The 22,862-nt window shown below is 37.2% G+C and overlaps 1 protein-coding gene across 4 annotated transcripts in view; it reads left to right on the top strand.

Moving 5' to 3' along the window:
* Positions 1 to 22,734, top strand: part of LOC101244404 (TATA-binding protein-associated factor BTAF1) — a 31,057-nt gene extending 8,323 nt beyond the window's left edge. For all 4 annotated transcript variants that reach the window (XM_004246017.5, XM_010327352.4, XM_069287771.1 and 1 more), the window contains 22 exons: positions 136 to 244; positions 324 to 930; positions 1,675 to 1,807; positions 2,736 to 2,804; positions 3,611 to 3,822; positions 5,426 to 5,651; positions 5,846 to 6,016; positions 10,902 to 11,327; positions 11,425 to 11,868; positions 11,995 to 12,114; positions 12,192 to 12,674; positions 14,325 to 14,863; positions 15,989 to 16,481; positions 16,567 to 16,635; positions 17,412 to 17,516; positions 17,601 to 17,825; positions 17,897 to 18,157; positions 18,238 to 18,287; positions 20,752 to 20,861; positions 20,934 to 21,016; positions 21,899 to 22,108; positions 22,207 to 22,734. In XM_004246017.5, the coding sequence (XP_004246065.1) occupies positions 136 to 244; positions 324 to 930; positions 1,675 to 1,807; positions 2,736 to 2,804; positions 3,611 to 3,822; positions 5,426 to 5,651; positions 5,846 to 6,016; positions 10,902 to 11,327; positions 11,425 to 11,868; positions 11,995 to 12,114; positions 12,192 to 12,674; positions 14,325 to 14,863; positions 15,989 to 16,481; positions 16,567 to 16,635; positions 17,412 to 17,516; positions 17,601 to 17,825; positions 17,897 to 18,157; positions 18,238 to 18,287; positions 20,752 to 20,861; positions 20,934 to 21,016; positions 21,899 to 22,108; positions 22,207 to 22,377 (5,316 nt within the window). In that variant the 3' untranslated portion in view covers positions 22,378 to 22,734. The remainder of the gene's footprint in view (positions 1 to 135; positions 245 to 323; positions 931 to 1,674; positions 1,808 to 2,735; positions 2,805 to 3,610; positions 3,823 to 5,425; positions 5,652 to 5,845; positions 6,017 to 10,901; positions 11,328 to 11,424; positions 11,869 to 11,994; positions 12,115 to 12,191; positions 12,675 to 14,324; positions 14,864 to 15,988; positions 16,482 to 16,566; positions 16,636 to 17,411; positions 17,517 to 17,600; positions 17,826 to 17,896; positions 18,158 to 18,237; positions 18,288 to 20,751; positions 20,862 to 20,933; positions 21,017 to 21,898; positions 22,109 to 22,206) is intronic.
* Positions 22,735 to 22,862: the final 128 nt, after the last annotated feature.

Below are 22,862 nucleotides of genomic sequence, written 5' to 3'. Positions count from 1 at the left end.
AGTTCAGTATTCTCAACAACTTTGTATATGTCATTTCACGCAGTTCTGCATTCAAAAAGCATGTCCTCAAGTAGTTATTAATTTTTCGCTATTTGATCAACCTCAAATGTAAGTCTTGAAATATATTTTCTGCAGCTACTTGGTGAAAACATCTCTGATGAAGATGGTCTAGAGTATGATGGAGATAAGATTTGGCCATTTCAGAGTTTTGTTGAGCAACTCATCCTTGATATGTTTGATCCTCGTAAGAAACTTCCATTATCCTGTTGTGCTTAATTCATTTCATGGTTTTCTTCTGAGATATTTGTTTTGGATTTCTTCAGTATGGGAGGTTCGTCATGGCAGTGTCATGGCTATGAGAGAGATCTTAACTCATCAAGGGGCTAATGCAGGAGTTATCATTCCAGACTTGTCATGTGATAGTGCATTAAATATTAAAATAAAAGAGAGGGTAAACGAGAATACTGTCAAAAGGGAGAGGCCAATTGATCTTAATATGCAAGTTCCACCTGATGAGTTGGAGTCAGTTTCCAAGAAACTGAAGGTTGAACCTGAAGATGCAGCTTTCTTGCCGATGGATACCATGGTCTGTACTAGCACGGATGGTGATCCTGGTGGTGTTAGTGTAAAAGTGGAAGATGTTGGATTGAGTTTGGCTGTTGACCAGACAAATGGTGAAGTTAGCAGTGGTTCTGTTAAGTTCGAGACTCAATCTCATCTTAGTGGTGGAATCCTGGGTAATGATATGTCAGATGAGAAACGAGTTGGCGTGGATAAGACTCCAATGGAAAAGATGGGCGTTCTAGAAAACCTTCCCGAGAATTGTGAGCTGATGAACTTGGTTAGATTGGCTAGGCATTCTTGGCTCAAGAATTGTGAATTTCTTCAGGATTGTGCTATTCGTTTCCTATGTGTCTTATCATTGGAACGGTATGGTTTCTCCTCCCTTGGTTTGATATCTTTTGAGTATAGCTTTCAATTCCCCCATCCAAAAAAATTTAAAATAAAAAGAAAGATGAATACTCCCTCTGTAACAATTTAATTTTAAAATGCCCATTTTATCCTTAATGAAATGATTATAGCCACACAAACTTCTATCACTTATTTTACACTATGAGTTTCAAAAGTCTTCTTTTATTTCTTAAACTCCGTGACAAGTCAAACTAACTCATATAAAATGGGACGGAGGGAGTAATCCAATAGAAAAAGAATGAGGAATACAGCATTTTATTAATCTATAGGATATTGATAAATGATTTGGAATAACAAATAGGAACTAAGCTGCATAAAGATTGCACCATTGTACTCTTTCTGGCTCAAATTTTTGAGGCTTATAGCAGTGTGCTTTCCATTTTCAAATATATGCACTCTTTTTTATCTTCTTTTTCTGCCTTCCCCTAGATATTTCTTTAGCTGTATCTCAGTTTTGTTTTATTACTGGTTGCTCCTGCTTGATTCTGTAATTCCTGACGTGAAGGGTTATTTATTTTTTGGGTTACTAACCACCCATTTTGCTCTTTTCGCCGTTGACAGTTTTGGAATTGAACTTTGTTGTATTACTGATGGCCTTTAATCCGTGGATTCCATAATTCTCGACATGAATGGTTATTTTTTGTAGGTTACTGATATATTCCACCCTATCCCCCAATTTTTTGTTATTTCTGTCATTGACAGTTTTGGAGACTATGTATCGGATCAAGTTGTGGCTCCTGTTCGTGAGACTTGTGCACAAGCTTTGGGTGCTGTGCTTAAGTACATGCATCCTACTCTAGTTCATGAGACACTGAATATCTTGCTACAGATGCAGGTAAATATGAGGCAAGCTCAGCCTTTTGTGGTTCAGTAAGCATGGCTTTTAAGATTTTTAACTTCCATTGCAAGTTTATACTCTCCTTTCCCTCTAGTTAGTGATCTCCAATCGAGATGGATTAGTATGGTTGTTATACTTCGTACAATTCACTTTCATTTGAACCAATTAATGAGCATTGTTAAGCCTTATCTTGTATTACTCCCTTTTCTCCATTTATCCAATTCACAGTGTCTTAGAATGCTAAAAGTGTTTAACTCAGGTAAAAGAATAGCTTAACACATCTCCTATTGTACTAACTTCTAACAAAAATCTTAAGGCCTTGTCAGATAGTGTAAGTGAAGCAATATGATATGCAAAACTTAATGTCATGGTCTCTACTAACAAATAATGTAAAGACAGAATTGCGTGAAGAGAGGACTAATAAAACTATTGGTCTTTCTTTTGCACAATGACGACTTCTCTCTTTTCTATTCATCAACCAAAAACTTGTGTACAACATGTGGCCAATGGTTCATCTAGTATTAGACAACACACAATTTTATCTTCGTTAATATGCTAAGTTTGCTTTAGACCTTACTTTTTGAGGTTAATTTATACATACCTCCCTTGAGGTTTGTCTAATTACAGGTGTTGTGGAGTCATAGATCAACGTCATAGAGTAATATTTTGAGTCTTTGTTGCCATTTACCACCCACACAAGTATTTTTTTTCATGTACTTGGCAGAAAGAAATCTGGCTTGCTTGAGGGTGTGCTAAAAGATCCCGGTTAATATAAGTCTCTCCTGTATTAACCAGTTTAAGACTTAAAAGTTCAATTTCGTCCGTGTTGTAAGTTCAACAATGGTATTCAACTCGAGACAGACAATATGTCCCTTCCAGAATAGGTTTTGACATCTGTTTTAATTAGCTGTTCTGGGATTTTCAGCGTAGACCGGAATGGGAGATTCGCCATGGGAGTCTTTTGGGGATCAAATACCTAGTTGCCGTTCGGCAGGTAAATCTATTTTCATTGGATGGTTTGTTTACTACTTTTTTCCGCTTGCTTCTTGCCTTAAATAATTTAATCTGATTGTTACAACTTATATGCAATTTGATTTTGAACTGTGTGTAGACTGTAGTGAAGTTGTTCATGCTCGATTTTTTGAGTTATTGAATTTTTCTTTATTGAGCTGTCACCTAGGAAAGGTTGCTTACAAACAGAAAAAAAGATTACTGGGAAAATCTTGTGTTTGAGTGTGTAGAGGAACACAAGCTTGAAGTTGGGTAGTTGGTCGTTATTTGTAGCTGCAATTAAGCTTATCTTGGCCGATGAAATACCTAGGATGAATATAATTTTTTTCCTGTTCTTCTGATGATCTTTATTAACAGGAATAATAGCTGTCTAAGGATGTATGATGCTGTTTTCTATGTCTTTTAAGACAATCAGAAAATAGTTAACTTAATCTCCAGCACATAACTTTTGCTTTGTATTAATTGGATCTAAAAATGCGTGATATAGTTTTGTCTGGTATTTTCCCTAGATTGATAATAATATGCATTTTTAGAATGTTGTAATGTGATCTTTTATCTCCTTTGTTTTCCTTTGAGGGGGTGGATATGTAAATTACAATCAGGGGTTCAAGTAGTGTTCATTGATAAATGGGTTTAGTCCTGCAGAGTTGGCGGTGTGGTCTCGTATGTTACACACAGAAGTTTCCAGTTCAACTCCTTTTGCTTGCACAATAGTATTCATGTTGCATGTATACATTCTACAAACTACACTTTTTTTATTGCTGTACTTTGACTCTCCAATGACAACAGGAAATGCTTCCTGAGTTGCTTGGCTGTGTTCTCCCGGCATGTAAAGCTGGGCTTGAAGATCCTGATGATGACGTGAGAGCTGTTGCAGCAGATGCTTTATTACCCACTGCAGGGTCTGTTGTTGCATTAAATGGTCAGCTGTTGCATTCTATAATCATGTTGCTTTGGGATATTTTGCTTGACTTGGATGATCTCAGTCCATCTACAAGCAGGTAAGTCTTTACTTCTCACAACAAGGTTCCTTCAACTCAGAGTTACAAACTTTTTCACCTTGGTGAATTTATTTCCTCACATGCGTTTATTCTCTGCTAGTGTTTAGCCCAATATCTCATATCAGTTCACGTTATTGTTTGGTCAAAATATTATTGCTGCTATGCAAAAAGGAGGTAAGGAATGGGATATGTTTGAGGATGGATTTTATTCCATACTGTAAGTTAAATGGAATTGTATTGTATCCTTGTATTTTGGTGTAAAGAGGAATGTATAGAGGAAGTAGCACATATTGTTGATCTTCTAGGGTCTTTGTAATTACTTTTGCTCCTTTGCATCTCTTTGGAGGTCCCCTGCATGTCCTTAATACTGAGGAATACAACATTTCTAGTTTCTAAAACAAAAACGTTTGATAGATATCTGAAGTTGGCACGGTTTTTAACTTGAACACCTCAAGTAGGTCATGTACCTATGAAATATTTATAATATGGCCCAAGTGAACCAGTAGACACTTTTTGCTGGCTTGGCTGATAGTGTGAGCTTCACTTGAAGTTTCATGTGTGAAGCTTGTAAACTTCACTTCTTTATCTTTTATTTCACCCTGGTGCCTCCATATCTCCACCTTTTTCTCGCTTGGAAACCACCATTTTTGACTGATTACTCCAACCTTGTGACAATTAAAAGTAAATAAGATGTCTTGAAAAAGAAATGAAATTACAGGACATGATTAACCAAGACTACTGGAGGAACATGGTTTCGATTTGCCGGATTCTTTCCTGAGGTTCGCTGGAAAACTTACTCTGCCACTTTGTAGTTCCTTTTCTACTTGGTCTATGTTGACTGAGTACTCCCCTCAAGAAAGTATTTATCAAGGGTTTCCTTTACTAAATTAACCGTCTTAATTATATTTGGAAATCTAAGTTTGACTAGTATTTCATTTAGTTAGTCAGTGATAAGGTTAATATTGGAAAAAAATAATAAATTTATCGTGATTTGCTGAAATGGACAAGTGAAAAGGAAAATCTATTTTTTAGATAAGGGACAAGTAAATATAAATGAAGGGAGTACAAAATCAATTTCTATAACTGCCTATTCCTATATAGACCCAAGTTGCTAAAGGAGATGAACAATCTAGGTGTATTTCTCGTTGATAATTGTGCTATGAAGTTTTGCATAGTTAAATAGGATTTAGAATGTGAAGTCAATTCTTTTTCTAAACTTTGAAGCACTTTATAGTGGTTACAATATCTCATTTTGGTGTGTCAATAAATATCTCTTAACGATCTTTTACAACTAACTGTTTTTGGCTGCTAGAATCTCAGTATATATCTGGTTTTTGGGGTCTTGGATATCATTTATGGATTATTGGGCTGAAAGCATCAGACATATACCCCATTAGAGGAGTTGTGCATGTATTGGCATATACTACTCACTCACACACATACACACTATGATGGTGGTTAATGATGAGCTGCCTTGTGCGGCAGGATCTTTAGACATTAACATTTCTCTGTCTTTCCCACTATCTCATTTGTGCACAAATTTGAATTTCCAGATTGTGGCCTAAAGTTTATCTTAATCTTCTCTGTGCCTTTGGTGCTGCAGTGTGATGAATCTGTTGGCAGAGATCTACTCCCAAGAGCAAATGATTCCCAAAACTTTTGGGGAGAAAAAAAAATTTGATCTCAATGAAATTGATCGCCAAGATTACCTTGGGGAAGGGACATGGTCTTCAGAAAATCCTTACATGTTATCAACATTGGCGCCAAGATTATGGCCTTTCATGAGACATAGTATCACTTCAGTCCGTTATTCAGCTATCCGGACTCTTGTAATCTTCCTTATTTGATCCTTTTTTAATTTGCTATTAACATATTGGACTGTTATTAGTTGTATATATCACTGTAGCAAGGTCTTATCTGTCTGTGTTTTGGTGGATTTATCTTTGCATGAATTGGTTTTATACAGTGCAAGTTCGCTCAAGTATAGAAGATAAAAAGCTGAATCTTGAGTTTTCTTATACAGGAGCGATTGCTTGAAGCCGAATATAAGAGGAGCATTGCTGAGTCATCCAGCTCTTTCTGGCCTTCATTTATTTTGGGTGATACTCTCAGGATTGTTTTTCAGAATTTGCTGCTTGAATCAAATGAGGAGATCGTGCAGTGCTCAGGCAGGGTTTGGAGGATCCTTCTCCAGGTTTGTTATTTTTACATATTTGTCCCAACTAAACCTCAAATCAGCATTTCACTCTTTGCAATGCTATATTTTATTGCATCAACACAAATATTCTGTAAATGGCTATGATAACATTATCGTCTTAATCAAAATCTGATACTTGTATCGTTGTAAATTTTCTTATAATGACATGATAATAATAGCATTCTCTTAGATGACATATCTGGAGGTGATCAGGATAGAGAAGGATACTATTCTATGTTAGTAGAAGAGACTTTTCTAAGATAACATATCTGGAGGTCATTCAATCTAATTTCTTATGAAAATGAACTCCTGTCTGTAAAAAGTTAAACTTAAACTACATACTCCCTATTAGATCTATAATCTGATCAGTATCTTCTATACATAATTGTTTACACCAAAAGAGTAAAGATACAATACAATTCCATTTGACTTTATGAATGGGATTGGACCTATCTTCGAAACACCTGGCATTTCTCTCCCTCCATACTGACCACCATATACATGAGGGAATCAATCTCCACCATCTCTTTGGCTCTTACTTCCCCCTCTTCTGATCCAGCAGCTAAGAAGGTCTAATGTATGCTCAGGCATGGCCCAGCTACAGCCAGTAATGTCGAGAAACAAATTCCACATCTGAGCAGTGTACTCGCAGTGCAAAAAAAGATGCTTGTTTGGCTCCTCAGTCACCATACACAGAAAACACCTAGAAACCAATTGTCTCTTCTTCCTCTGTAGCACTTCTTGGGTAAGGCAGGCCCTTTTGATAACCAACCAAGTGAAGCACTTAACTTTGGTAGGAATGCTACTTTTCTAGAAATAATTCCACTTGCATTGACAATTTGTTTTCACCTGGAGACGTCTTGTGTAGGCACTCTTTACAGAAAATATCCCGTTACCATTGTGTTTCCAAAGAGGTATATCAACCTCTGTAGTGCTAATAGAAACTTGCCCTATTTTTCCCAGTAACAGGGCTACCCTCTCTATCTCCCAATCATTTAAACGCTTCCTAAAAGATATATCCCACCCTGTGTGGACCAGCACTCTTGGATTGTCACCTCTGGGTTTACACAAATGAGAAATAGTTTAGGGAAAGCCTCCTTTAAAGGAGTTCGATCCAACCACCTATCTCTCCAAAATTTTGTCTTTGCTCCATTGCCAACCTTGAGGCAAATGTTGTCTTTCATTAATTGCCATAACTTTCTAGTTGTTCTCCATACTCCCACTCCATAGGTATCAGTTACCATTTCCGTGCACCATGGGCTGGCTTCACCATACTTAAGACACAATGACTTCGTTCCACAAAGCCTTATCCTCATTGATGTATCTTCATAACCATTTGAATAGAAGACTCTCATTTTGCAGCCTAAGATTTCTGATTCCCAGACCTCCATCTTTTTTACTAAGCAACACTGTCTCCCATTTCACCAAACAGTAACCTTTCCCCTCTTTATTACCTTGCCACAGAAACTACTTCCTCATCTTATCCAGTTTTTTACCACTTTTGGTGGGATTGGAAAAAGTGACATCACATAAGTAGGTAGTGAAACAAGGACAGATTAATGTACCCCCCATTGATAGGTACTGGGCCTTCCACATAGCTAACATCCTCTCAGTTTTCTCTAGAAACCCATCCCATACCTCTTGTGCTTTGTGTTTATAGCCTAGGGGCATACCAAGATAAGTGGTTGGTAGTTTTTCTATTCTGCATCCTAGTATGTTGGCTAAGCTCTGAACTTGGGGAACCTCCAAAACTTGAAAAAGGCTCTTTCCACAATTGACTCTCAATCCTGAAGCACCCTCTAAGAGTATCAAAATTAGTCTGATAAACCTAATTTGATCCACTGTTGGCTCACAAAATATGATGGTGTCATCTGCATAAAATACATGACATATCTCCTTACCCTCTCCCATTCTGTTGTTCATCCGGAAACCTGTGATCCAACTCTTTTGGATTGCAATCCTCATCATCCTGGCAAACCCCTCCATAGCTAAAATAAATAGGAAAGGAGAGAGAGGATCTCCTTGTCTCAAACCCCTCTCAGAGGCAAAAAACCCAATAGGCTTACCATTTTCAAGAACAGAGAATCTAACTGTTTCAATACAAATTTCCATCCATTTCACCCATTTATCTCGAAATCCCATTTGCATAAGGATATTAAGGAGGTAGTCCCAGTTCACATGATCATAAGCTTTTTGAATGTCAAGCTTACACATTATTCCAGGAATACCATTCTTCCTTCTTGCATCTATGAACTCACTGGCTAATAATGCAACATCCATGATTTGTCTTCCCTTTATGAATGCCATTTGATGGTTGTTGACTAGCTTATCTACCACTGTTTTGAGCCTTTCAGCTAGAATTCTAGCTATGATTTTGTAAAATCCCCCCTACCAGACTAATAGGTCTGTAGTCTTTCAACTCTGTGGCACTTGGTTTCTTTGGAATTAACGCTATGAAGGTTGCATTGAAGCTTTTCTCAAAAGTTTGGTTGGTGTGGAAAAAATTGACAGTATTTATGATGTCCTTCTTCAAGGTGTCTCAGAAAGTCTTGAATAAAACCATTGGGAAAGCATCTGGACCAGGAGCCTTCTCCATAGCACACATGTTTAGGCATATCACAATTTCCTCTTCTTCAAATGGTCTCTGCTGCCATGCCTGTTCCTCGACAGTAATTTTTGTTCCTCCATGTAGATTGAGATCTGGTCTCCATTGCTCAGTCTCTTTATATAGCTCTTTGTAGAAACTCCGCACCGCTTCTTTAATACTGTCTCTCAAAAGTTTCTGATCCTCTTCTCTATCTAATAAGTATGATTTTTCTTTTGTAGAGCCTGCCTATTTGTTTCCTTTTTATGTTATTTGAGGTATAATTTGATGTGAATTTTGTATTCAGATTTAAGTGCTCAATCATTTGAGCTTTTGATGTACTAAAGAGGAAAAACAGTAATTTGAATTTTCCCTATAGTTAATTGTTTAGAAGGTGTTTTAATCATCTTCCTTTGTCATTCAAGTAAGCCTCTTCCAAGACAAGTGATCATTAGGGACTTACTGTCTGGATTTTCTTTATTTTCTTTGAGGAGGGGTTGGGGTTTTTTGGGCCTTTGGGAGTAAGCTTGAAAAGGGGATATGCAGATGTCCTGGAAGGTGTCTTTTGCCTTTGTTTCTCTCTGTTCGAGGGAGACATGGGGGAAGATGGAAGTCTCTTCAAGTGATTTAGGTCCTCAGTGGCAATGTGTTTGCTTTTTCTCCAGTATTACTGAAACATAAGCAAAAGAGTAATGCGCGTACTTGGTTTTGGACATCTTCTGACTTTTTGGTCCATGTCGTAGATAAATTTTTCTTGGGTTCTCTTACTTGTAGGGTTTTTTAGTATGAGGATGGCTCTGACAGTGGATTTCTCATCCAAGCAGCTTAATAAATCTTTTTTTTTTATGAAGTAAAAGAATGTCATTAACATAGCATCATGTAGATGAACGGAGTACAAAAGAAAGAAAATATCAGCTTCCATAAAGGCAATAATTTCCAGGAAAGAATCGCACCAAGTACAGGAGAGAGATTAACCCAACCAAAATTAGCAGTCAACATCTTGCTTTAAGGGTAGAGATGGGAGTTGGGGTGCCATTAAAACATCTTTTGTTCGTCTGTCCATAAGCACCACAAAATGCAGGCTGGAACCAAAGACCAGATCTGCTTGATGGACTTTCCAACTTTCCAAGAACTCCAACCCACAAAAGCCTCTCTCAATGATCTTGGCATGACTCAAGTGAGTTCAAACGTGAGAAGAACATATTCCATAGGCCTGTTGCAACTGTGCAATGAAGGAGCAAGTGATTAATAGATTCTGAGTTGCATAAGCACATGTAGCATCTGTTGACTATTTGGAATTTCCTCCTCATGAGATTCTTCTGAGTCAAGCAAGTGTCTTTTAGAGTAATCCAACATTTTGAATGGTTTGGCACTGCATTATTTTGCAATGGGTTATAAAATCATAGACAGAGCTATAAATCTTCTAAATCGTTGGAAATTTTGAAGATGCTTTTTTAAAGAAATAAAGGAGAAAGTGTGAGTGAGCTGGCCACTTCATCCCCATAAGGAGTATCTCGGTAGGTGTCTTTATGTTTTTCTTCCTAATAAAATGTGTTTGGAAGCAGGAGAAGAACAGTTTGGCATAGGATAATGATGTAATTATGGTAGCATCAACTTATCCAGGAAACAATTATGCTAGCTTCAAATAATTGGCTATAAGATAAATTAGGGCTACAATGTTGTTATTTATTGGAGGCTAAATATGCATCAGAAAACAGGATTGCTGCTTCTGAATCATTAACCTTGAGCAAGTCATTTTATATTGGAAAAATTACATAAATTAATACATTTTAAAAAATAATTATTGATTTTAGCGATACTTTTTGTTTATTACCATTTATAGCAATGCTTTGTTAAATCTGTAGTATGTATTAAAAGTGAATTATGTATGCAATATATATGAATTATAATTGCCTTTTGAAATATATCATGTTTATTTGGTAAAAAATTGTCACATTGTATTATAAGTATATTAAAATGTGTGATAAATGTATTATTCATCATTAAAATTTGTATTATATTTGAATAATAAATTGTTCTTTGTAATATGTATTAAACTTGTATTATAAATGAATTAAAAATGAACAAGTGAAAAAAATATTATTGCTATAAATGGTAAATATTTTTTTATTATAGTATATTTATTTAAGTTTCCCTTTTATATTTAAATGAGAAAATTGTTCATAGTCATTTGATCTTCTTATATTTGAGTTATCTATTTCGTTTTTATGCCCTATTAATATCAAAATTATTACTTGATAAAAGATAATTTGAGATATCAATTTTGATTACTGTTAGTGCCCAGTGGAAGACTTAGAAGATGCTTCGAAGGCATATTTTCCGTCCTGGTTGGAGTTAGCAACTACTCCATATGGTTCATCATTGGATACTGCAAAAATGTTTTGGCCTGTAGCGCTTCCTCGAAAAAGCCACTTCAAAGCAGCTGCAAAGATGCGAGCTGTGAAACCAGAAAACGATTCCCTCAAAAGCATATGCTCAGATTCAGGTGAAGGCACTACTGTGCTGGAGAAAAGTGGAGAGGCTTCCACTAGCAGCGGAAAGATTATGGTGGGTGCTGATGTCGACATGTCGGTCACATATACACGCGTTGTTACTGCCACAGTCTTGGGCATTTTAGCTTCTAGGTTGCGTGAAGGTTATTTGCAATTTTTTGTTGACCCCTTGTGGAAGGCGCTTACCTCTCTATCTGGAGTTCAACGACAGGTACATAATCTTAAATTAGTGTTTAGTTGTTCTCCATATCTTTCCTTTATATTCTCCCTATATGCCAAATTTAAACTGGGTTTTTATGGTGAATCAGGTAGCTTCAATGGTGCTTATTTCTTGGTTTAAAGAACTGAAGACCAGGAACATTTCTGATATGGATGGGGTCATCGCTGGCATCTCAAGTAAATTTAGGAGCTGGTTGTTGGATTTGCTAGCCTGCACTAATCCAGCGTTTCCTACGAAAGATTCTCTTCTTCCTTACATTGAACTCTCAAGAACATATGATAAAATGCGTAATGAAGCTCGTCAACTGTACCATGCGACGGATTTATCTGAAATGCTTAAAGATTTGTTATCATCTACCCCAGTTGACTTGGATAATCTCAGCGCAGATGATGCAATTACTTTTGCATCTAAACTTCAGTTTTCAAGTATTAATACTACAGGAGAGGAACCTGTTGAGCGGAACAGTCTGGACGAACTAGAAACATTCAAACAGAGGCTTTTGACCACTTCTGGGTATTTGAAATGCGTCCAGGTAATTTTTGGGGGTGATTCTTTGTAAGTGCTGTCTGATTAACTGGATAAGTGTATTAGCTTTAGTCTTTTGCTGATTTATCACATCATTTTCTAACTTCCAGTCATTTCCTTTGACAACTCACAGAATAATTTGCATGTTACTGTCTCTTCTTTACTGGCTGCTGCTGTTGTCTGGATGAATGAACTTCCCGTGAAATTGAATCCAATTATATTACCTTTGATGGCTTCTATTAAGAGAGAACAGGTAAGTGTTAAATGTTTGAAATTTCCTGAACAAAGAGCACTTGCTATTTGCATGTTCATAATTGTTCATTTTTGAAGGAGGAGATATTACAAAGTAAGGCGGCTGAGGCTCTTGCAGAGCTTATCTATCGTTGTATGGGACGGAAGCCTGGACCAAATGATAAGTTAATTAAGAACCTATGTTGTTTGACATGCATGGATCCTTGCGAGACACCTCAAGCTGGAATTTTGAATTCTATAGAAATAATTGAAGAGCAGGATCTTCTATCCTCGGGAAGTAGCAGTCATAGACATAAATCAAAAGTTCATATGCTCTCCCCTGGTGAAGACCGTTCAAAGGTTGAGGGATTCATCAGTAGACGTGGATCTGAACTTGCCTTGAAGTTCTTATGTGAAAAATTGGGTGGATCTTTGTTTGAGAAGCTTCCCAAGCTGTGGGACTGCGTAGTGGAAGTTCTTAAGCCTTGTAGTCTTGAAGGCATGACTGCAGAAGATGAAAGACTTCTTTCTCAAGCTATTGAGTTGGTCAAGGATCCTCAGAACTTGATTAACAATATCCAGGTCAGTCCCACTGGTCGTAATTCTTCCTTTCTTGCACTTTTTGTCTTTCCATGAATTCTTTTGTCATGCATTTGGGTGGATGGATGTCTGATCTGATGTCGTAGGGACTATGCACAAGAAATAATACATTTTCTGCAACGATGCCCAAGGGCCAATGAAGCCATCTCCCATGCTCTATTTCCTTATTTTATTCGCTAATCATTGAAGATCATTTACAAGAGCAAGTAGGGACACTAGTAATGTTATGTTGGTTAACAAGATTGGACCAGAGAATGCGATTCAACTAGAAAAATGATTCTCTTTATGAAGCTACCCTTTATTCTGATCTCAGTCCTCTGTGTCCTGTTAGGTAATGATGCCATGATGACTTCTCTTCTCTTTATGAAAAAAGGATTAACTACTCTTTATTTATGTTAATACCTATATAAAGCAGATATTGATTGCTTAGGTTATCATAAAAAATGTTGAAACTGTAATTCCTTCTCTTAGTAGATTATTATGGGATGACTCACAATTATTTCTTTGGGGTGGGTGGTTAGGAATTTGTTACATATATTTGGTTTTCCTTTGTAAGGAAGAGAAGTGCACAAATATTGGGTTTCAATAACCGAAGTAAGATGATCTCGTTTGGTTGGAATTTGAAGGAGTTTTTTAGTCTCTCTGGGTTGGTTCGTAACTGTATTATTCATTTCTACTTTATCTACTCCTGAAGGATGTCTATATTAACAAGCCTTAAAAACCATGACTGTGTAATAGAGTGGATGGGAACCAACAGTTAAGTTCAAATATTGGAAACGAAGAATGAAATGTAGTTCTCTTTCTTATAACTAAAGGTCCTATAAATTTGCCGATCTTTGAAGGTCCAATGCTTCCTCATTTTGTTTTTGTATTGCTTACTATTTGAAGAACTACCAGAAATCCTCTCTGATCATAGTTTCTATAGATGTTTCCAGTACTTTTCACGTACCTTCTGGAATTATGCGTTTTTAAAACTTAAATTGAGAGATGTTTGAATCTAGAGAAAAAAAAAACTTTTTCTTTTGTGAAGATGGAATCATGTCATCTTTTTCGCGATGGAGTGTGTAAGTTGTTTGTACAGTAGAAGAGATGTGACTAGTCTGCCACTATGGTTGAGCAGTTTGTGCTTACAAAAGAAAATTCACAAGTGTTGTTGCTTAACTGACATCGGTTAGGGGTATTTTGCTGGAAGGAAAGCAAACTGAAAGGCAAATAAATAGTTCCTTTAAGACATTATATATTTGTTGCCTCTAGGAAGCATAACTGCAAGTTTTTGCAAGAAACAAATTCATCAGAAATGTATTCTCTCCGATTCAATCTATGTGGCACTGTTTGGTCAGGAACAAAGTTTGAGAAAGAAAGAAAGTCATTTGAAACTTAAGGTCTAAACTAGCCAAAAATATCGAAAAAGTTGACGTTCTTCTCGCGACAAACCAAAAAAGTAAGTGTGCCACGTATAGGGGCCAGAGGGAGTATTTAACAGTTGGCATTTGCCACCACTTTGTTACTGATCCAAAATTATTTGTGAAGCCTGATCAGTTTCGTTCTCTATTTCAGTTGGACACTCTCATGATATTTTCCTTGACTTATGCACTGTCGTTGTCTTCTTACTCTTTTTCCTTCGAGTGCCAGGTGGTCCGTTCCATTGCACCGATGCTGGATGAGACATTAAGACCGAAACTCCTCACTCTCCTACCATGCATTTTCAGATGTGTTCGTTATTCACATATTGCCGTGAGATTAGCTGCATCTAGATGTATTACAACCATGGCCAAGTCAATGACATTGGATGTGATGGGCTCAGTTATTGAGAATGTGGTTCCTATGTTAGGTGACATTACATCTGTACATTCTAAACAAGGAGCTGGCATGCTTGTCAGTTTGCTTGTCCAGGGACTTGGTATCGAGTTGGTTCCATATGCTCCCCTATTAGTAGTTCCCCTTCTGAGGTGTATGAGTGACTCAGATCATTCTGTCAGACAGAGTGTGACACATAGTTTTGCCACCCTTGTGCCTCTACTTCCATTAGCACGTGGTGTTTCTCCTCCTGTTGGTCTTAGTGAACACCTATCAAGAAGTCAAGAAGATGTTAAATTTTTGGAGCAGCTAATTGACAACTCTCACATAGACGATTACAAGCTCTCAACTGAACTAAAGGTGACATTGAGAAGGTAACTCCACAGCCACTAATTGTCTCTCAAGTATCTGCAATGTGATATTGTGATGCCTGCCCTGTGCTGAGCTTTATTGTTTTTTTTCCTTAAAGAACTAATATTTCGGTCTCTTGCTGCAGAGACTTATATATTTCTCTTTCTCCTACCTTGTTTTTCCGTTGTTTTGGTTTCTCTCCAACCATATAAAAAGGGTTAGTGGGACCAAAATCACATTTATCATCATGCTTTAAGGTTCATTTTCTTATTGTGGGATGATTAGCACTGGAATGTGCCAAAAGAAATAGCTGAAAAGAGTATCATGCATTTGAACATTGACAACGTGCAATATGAAGGGGGGGGGGGGGGCGGTGACAAGGTCTATCTTAGGATACCTATTAATGAGGTATTCTTTCGGTAATTGAAATGCTGCAGTCATATGAACAGTATGCATGAACAGCACTATTTGCAACACAAACACCTACTGAGCTTTAAATGGTCTCTCTGTGCCTGCTTTTGTGTTAAGTAAGCCATTGAGGACTGCTAGACAAGATCATTCATTCTACTTGATTACCCTCTGTACCTGTTGCTGGTGGGAGGATGTAGGTATCCTGTGTAATTTGTCGAGGTGGGCGAAAGCTGGCCCGGACACCACGTTCATCAAAATAAGCATCCACTTTTAAGTGATCAAGTGTAACATTTTTAATCCGAAACATAGTCCACGCTTTACTCTTATATATCTGTGTACTACAATAGTTTTTTTCCTCATGTTGTCCATAGTTCATCTGTTTCTAACAGCCACACATAGTTGATCACATAGGTCCCTGTTGGTGAATGTGGTAATAATAATGGCGACTTCCTCTGCTCTCAAATTCAAGTGAAGGGGAGCTTTTATTTCAGCTGGATTTCTCTTTTTTTTTACGCATTAGTTTCCTTGCGGGGCGGCCATATAACCTTGGTGCCTTATTTTAAACACGAGAATACTTTAAGCTAACCCACTCGCGGAAGACCCAAAAAGAGGGGAAAAAGAAAGGGGATGGAACTTCAATTTGTCCTACATAACCTTTTAATAGTTTTTTGGTCCAAGATTCTCTCTTATGTTAATTAGTTCTTTTCTCAAAAAAAGATTCTCTCTTATGCTTTCAGGTACCAACAAGAAGGTATAAATTGGTTGGCATTTTTGAAGCGCTTTAATCTTCACGGAATATTATGTGATGACATGGGCCTTGGTAAGACCCTTCAAGCATCAGCAATTGTGGCATCTGATTTAGCAGAGCACATTGCTCTAAATAGTTCCCAGGATCTACCTCCATCCTTGATAATATGCCCTTCAACCCTTGTTGGCCACTGGGTTTATGAAATAGAGAAGTTTATTGATGGTTCTTTGCTTACCACCCTCCAGTATGTTGGTTCTGCTCAAGAACGCAGTTCTCTACGGTCTCAGTTTAATCAGCATAATGTTATTGTGACATCATATGATGTTATCCGCAAAGATGTTGATCATCTTAGACAACTATTTTGGAACTATTGCATTCTAGATGAGGGACATATTATAAAGAATTCTAAGTCTAAAATAACGGTAGCTGTTAAACAATTGAAGGCACAACACCGCCTCATTCTGAGTGGAACACCAATACAGGTGTGTTTGTGTTATTAGTTCAACCACAACTGAATATTTTACAACAGTTAAATGGGTGCTAACTATAAGTTGACTTAAAATGCAGAATAATGTGTTGGATCTGTGGTCACTCTTCGACTTTCTTATGCCAGGGTTTCTTGGAACTGAAAGACAAGTGAGTTACATCATTTAAGCTTTCTTACTAGTTCAGTCAGTTAAACTGCACTTCTTCTGTGATTCATATGTTGTTCAATGTGTCCTATAATTTAGTGCTTTTGTTCAACTTGTGCCTCCAAAAAGTTGGATCTGGATGGGAGATATACACAAGGAAGCTTTCGTACTACTTTCTATAGTCATGAACCAACCCACACTCTTCTTCCCTTCACGTTATCTCTTTACATTCACAACAAAAAAAAATGAATTCAGATTAATTGGCCTCAAATTTAGGACTTTTTATTCATAGGGTCTGCATTGTGCAGGGAGAGAGTTCCGTTCATGCTAACTGCATTTGTATCGTCAAGCTCCTTAGACACTTTTGGAAGCTTGATTTATGTCTGTTTGTGTCTGTTTGAAGAGTTCATTAGTAGTTAGCAACTTACTATCGTAGGAGTGCAAATGGTATGTATGGAAGGAAGCAGGCAACAGTTGTCTCATAGTATGCTATATTTCTAACTAGGATACATCGGATTTAATTTGTCCATGACAAAACCATAAAAGAAAACAGATTGCAAGTAGGGTGTTCCCTTGGAACTGTTTCATGGTTGTCATATGAAGCATTGTGATCTTCGCTTGGTACCGTAAGTGGGGTTTTCCTATCATGTTGATATGGGCGTTATGAGTATCTTTCAGAATCTGATGTGGATGCTGTAGTGAATCTTTATTGTGTTGTTACAAATTTCTTTTTGATCAAAAGTTGTTGATAACAGTTCGCTTTATTTGTTAACTTAACAGTTCCATGCCTCCTACGGTAAACCACTACTAGCTGCCCGGGATCCCAAATGTGCAGCCAAGGATGCTGAAGCAGGTGTGCTTGCTATGGAAGCATTGCACAAGCAGGTGGGTTCATTTTTCCTTGCATATATCCTTCTCAGTTCGGGTTACTTCTCATTTAGACTCTAACTGAAAGAGTTCCCTTGACAGGTGATGCCTTTTCTCCTTCGCCGGACTAAAGATGAAGTCTTATCTGATCTGCCAGAGAAAATTATTCAGGATAGATACTGTGACCTGAGTCCTGTTCAGCTAAAACTCTATGAACAATTTTCTGGTTCACATGTAAGACAAGAAATTTCCAGCATGGTGAAGCACAATGAATCAGATGAGAGCCAAAAAAAAGATTTACCAAAAGCATCTTCTCATGTATTCCAGGTAAGTTGAGAATAGTCTTGAATCTTGATTATATCTTTTATGGTTCTGGTCTAATATCTCTCTTGTTTCAGGCACTTCAGTACTTGCTTAAACTTTGTAGTCATCCTCTGCTTGTGTTTGGGGAGAGAGTTTCAGAATCTCTCTCATCTGTTGTGTCAGAGCTCTTCTCTCCTGGTTCTGACATTGTTTCAGAACTCCATCAACTCCAACACTCTCCCAAACTAGTTGCCTTGCAGGAGATCCTTTCAGAGTGTGGAATTGGTGTTGATTCAGGTTCTGAAGGCACTATTTGTGTGGGACAGCACAGAGTCCTGATATTTGCACAACATAAGGTAATGCCTTGAGCTTCTCAAGTTACTTTGTGATATATTCTGTTTCTGTATAGGCGTGGAATTTAACCCAAACCATGCAGGCCTTGTTGGACATCATTGAGAGAGACCTGTTTCAAAATCATATGAAGAAGTAAGAATCGTTCTATCCTCTTCTTTTTAGTTCTTGTAACTTCCTTTTGAATTAAACTGTGAAACTTCCTACATATCCATGTATCTGTCACACTTACTTTCATAAGCTGTGAAGCATCTTTTTAATATATTTCTTGGGTTATATGTGGACAGATTCTTGGTTGTCATGATTAGGTTTTTGGATATTAGGGGCTATTACTAGTATGTTGAAGCAATTTATAGTGGCAATTTTCTTTTACATAAACTTATACGTTATATATTGACCTAAGTTGCTTGGACTCTTCACATTCAGTGCCACACCCGTGTTGACACGACATGGGTGTGGATGTGGGATTCGTACCCGATCTGATCAACTGATTTTAGGTACTTTCACCTAAATCGACGGAACAACTCAGTCCGGCTAGGTGCAATGGTTTCTGTAATAAAAGAAAAGCTAAGGTGAAATTGAATGAAAAATGGGATACATTGTATATAGTTTGGGTGTCACTCCTTTTCCTTCATCTCCTTTCAGGATTTTCCTCGTACCATTATTTTCTCTTCAAGCTTTCCACATGATATCTCATAAAGTAGTATTACTCTACGTTTAGATATTTGTATTATTTTAGCCGAATCTGTATTCATTAGTCTTCAAATTTAGATCATGAAGGATAAAACGTCTAGATCCACATCTATATCGGACACCTGCACCCAAGTCTGAGCAACTTAGATATTGTCTGAACATTTTTTTTTGGAGGAAGTAAGACATAATAAAGAGGTTCTGACCAAAATTTTCCCTTATGTTTCACCATAACTTGAACTTCATCCTTACAATATTTCAATTAACTGAAAACAGAACGTCTCTTTGATAAGTTATGTATCCATTTCTATTTCTAATGTAAGTTAAGCCCATTTTCCCGTTTGGACAAGTTCTCCATCCTCCAAAAGAACATAATAATTAAAATATCAGCAATCTCAAAATTCTTGTCCAGCGAAATCTTCATCTTCTGTCATTTTCTTTGCCATGTTCTTTTGCCTTGATATAATAGGATGATTAAATAATGATGTGGTATGAATTCTTGGATTGCTTATACTGGGAATAAAATTTCAGTCAATCATAAGACTAAAGTCATATAAGTTGTTCAATAGATGTGCCTGGGAGAGAAACATAACCACCTATAAACTTGTTGACTAAAGTCATAGTGCCCCCTTAAACTTGTCCAGATCTTCCATTTTTACACATTATCAGACTTCTTTTCCTGTTAGACACTCCAATCTTAACAAATGTGTACCTATTAAGCACCTCACGCTGATGTCAATGTTATAGTGTTATTTTTCAATTTACTTCTTCTTTCTCATTTATATTTTCTTAAAAATAGTTCCCTTCTTTCTTCTTCTTTCCAGTCTACCATAGACCACCATTTTTTAGTGACCGTTCACCTCCATTTGTAACTTCTTCTCCATGAAAATTCATCGGATCACTTCTATTTTTCATTAAGTTTGCATTCGCAGCCTCCATCGATGAATTTTTATCAACAAGAACTCCAGAGGATGTATGCTAACATTTCAATGGTGGCCTGGTTACTGGTTTAGATGGTGGATGAAGAAGAACGAGATTCTTGGGGAGGAATAAGAAGGGGAGGGGAAGACCTGGGGAAAAATTCAGGTGGCTTGGGGGATGTCAATGGGAGGGGCGACACTGATAGGGAAGAAGGGAGGGGCGATTATGATGGGGAGGAAGGGTAAAGTTGGGTGGATAGGGTTTCATTTTTTTTTGTTGAAATATTTTTTCAATTTGTTAAATTGTTTTTCTCAAAATTAATTCTGACAACTTTTTTAGGCCTTTATGCAACGTGTCATCATTTTTATTTCCCTTTGCCACACTTCTCGATAGTGAGTTGAACGTACTGTGTTATTTGTACCAGTAGTCATTTTCTGTTTAATATGTATATATGTGTTTAACTGGTTAGAGTGTCTAAGAGGAAAAAACGTCTGTTGAGGTGCCTAATTAAAAGATGCAGACAAGTTTAGAGGTCCGCTTATGATTTTAGCCTTTCTTGTTTAAATGAAGTTTTATTATGTTTTTGACTCTAGCTGGTTCCAAGTCATGACTGTTCATCAAAATGAGCGACTCCTTCAGTCAAATATCATACAGTTTCTACCATGTTACTTTATTAAACCTGGAAAGTTCTGACCTTCATGCAAGCAATTTCTATGATCTGTTGCTCCTGGAAATTCTTTTGTTAGCGTCCAGTCATTTTTGGTATCCAAGATTGTCTCTGGATATAAATTGGACTTTGTATGCCATATATTGACTTTCACAATTAATAGTTTTACTATTGCACATGTGAAGGTCTTGAAACTGGAAAAAACAGGTAGAGGATCAGTGATGAACCTACTTTGATCGAACACTGCCTTGAAGTATTTGAGTCCGTTCCTTGTGCTTTGAAACTCAGTAACTAAAGAGATTTTCTTCCTTTTTTGAGCAGTGTTACTTACTTGAGGCTGGATGGATCAGTTGAACCAGAAAAGCGCTTTGACATTGTTAAAGCCTTCAATTCGGATCCTACTATAGATGTTTTATTGCTTACTACACATGGTATGATTCTACATTTTGGCATGGTTTCAATACAGTTGAAGACTTGCGCTCACGTACGAAAATTGCTTGCAGTTGGTGGGCTTGGTTTGAACCTGACATCAGCTGATACCCTTGTGTTCATGGAGCATGACTGGAATCCAATGCGAGATCACCAGGTATAGAGATTTAACCTTTTCTTTGCAGTTTTTGCCCCTGAATATTGTCCAGAACCATGAGCCACATAATTCTTTGGCTCATTTTTAGCCCAGTAAATACAAAAAGTACTTACTGCCACTGGGTTTTGGTTTCCTTTTGTGGTTTGGAGAATGGGGGGAAATTTTGCATGGTAGGTATGAGAAAGTCTCTCTATCTCACTACAACTAACTTTGAATCTTATGTCGAGGTTATGTGTTTCTTACCTCTTGCTTGACTTTGTTTTACTGTTATTTGGTATCAATATCCCTGGATTATTTTAAGGAGGGAGAGAGCTTGTTCAAGTTCTTATTTATTTTAGGTGTTCTGCTTCCTAGATGGCAAGACCAAGTCTGCGATAATAAAGTATGGAGGTTATTTGTTATTTGCTATCCACCCATGTCCCTACTTATCCCATGCCTGAAGAATGACTTATGGAAACAAGATTATTAATAGAATAAGTGATAATCTAGAAAGAACCCAAGGGGTGTGGAGACCCATGAGGTCTCAGGTTCAGTTTCCAACGAATGCAAAAACAATTACCCTGTTCATTGTTACTGTAAATTAGTCTTAATGACGCTGATTAGTTTTTGGTGTTATTTTTGAGGATTTGGTACTTATCAATCCTAAATTTTAAGACAAAACGGATGTATTTGCCAAATTTATGGTTATCTTGGGTATTGATTTACTTCTTGCAGATAATACATATCTATGTTGGGTTGTTAGATGTGGAGTTAATATATTGCAAGTTGTTGATGTTGTGCTGTGTTGATCTAGTCAGGCATTCATTCTTGTTGAACCTTCTCATGTCTGATTGCTCAAGATGATATGGAAAAGCAGGATAACTTATTTATATCGTTTTGTAGGCTATGGATCGAGCTCACAGGTTGGGCCAGCGAAAAGTTGTGAATGTGCATCGTCTCATTATGCGAGGAACCTTGGAAGAAAAAGTAATGAGTCTCCAAAGGTTCAAAGTGTCTGTTGCCAATGCAGTGATCAATTCAGAGAATGCAAGTTTGAAAACGATGAATACAGACCAGTTACTTGATCTATTTACTTCGGCTGAAAGCAAAAAGGTGATTTAACACTCAGCTTTGAATCTATAATCTCTCTATTCCTTTAGAATTTGATATGTATGCATGCTATTTAACTGACAAATGCCGAATATTCTCAGGGAGCCAGTAGATCCAAAAGAACTGATGAAAAATCTGACGTGGACTCAATCTTGCCACGTAGTGGAAAGGGATTGAAAGCCATTCTCGGAGGATTGGAGGAGCTTTGGGATCAGTCACAATACACAGAGGAGTATAACCTGGGTCAGTTCTTAGCTAAGCTTAATGGATAATTATGTAAGCTTCTTCGCGCCATTGCATTGGAGAGTATGCTGAACAAGGTAGAGTGATGAGATGATGCAGCTGTGCGTTCCATGTACAAAGTGTACATTCTTTGAGTCTGCCCACAATTTTGACGATTAGAGGTAGTTCTCTTTTTCCTATTTATATTGTTTTCGTTTTAATTTTTCGTGATAATTCTAGACAGTGAATTACATTTTTGGACTCCATTGACATAGAAATAGTTTATAGCGGAGCACAGTTGTGGGATGGCACAGATGATGCCCCTCTTAGGAAAGCTGACATTTGTAAATCTTGGATGATGTAAATACATTCAGCTTTTCATTATTCGAAAATGAATATTGGTTTCATTATGGCCTTTTTTTTTTCTTTCTAATCTTTTGATAAATCACATTTTGAAGTAGTAGCTCTTTTTTCCAACATTTTTGCTGTTTCAACTGTATTAAAACTGTCAACAATATGACAGTGATGAAGATAT

The sequence above is a fragment of the Solanum lycopersicum genome, chromosome 8, assembly GCF_036512215.1.
Source record: "Solanum lycopersicum chromosome 8, SLM_r2.1".
NCBI lineage: Eukaryota > Viridiplantae > Streptophyta > Magnoliopsida > Solanales > Solanaceae > Solanum > Solanum lycopersicum.
The sequence above is the reverse complement of the archived record's forward strand: the minus strand, read 5'-3'. Positions and strand labels throughout refer to the sequence as shown.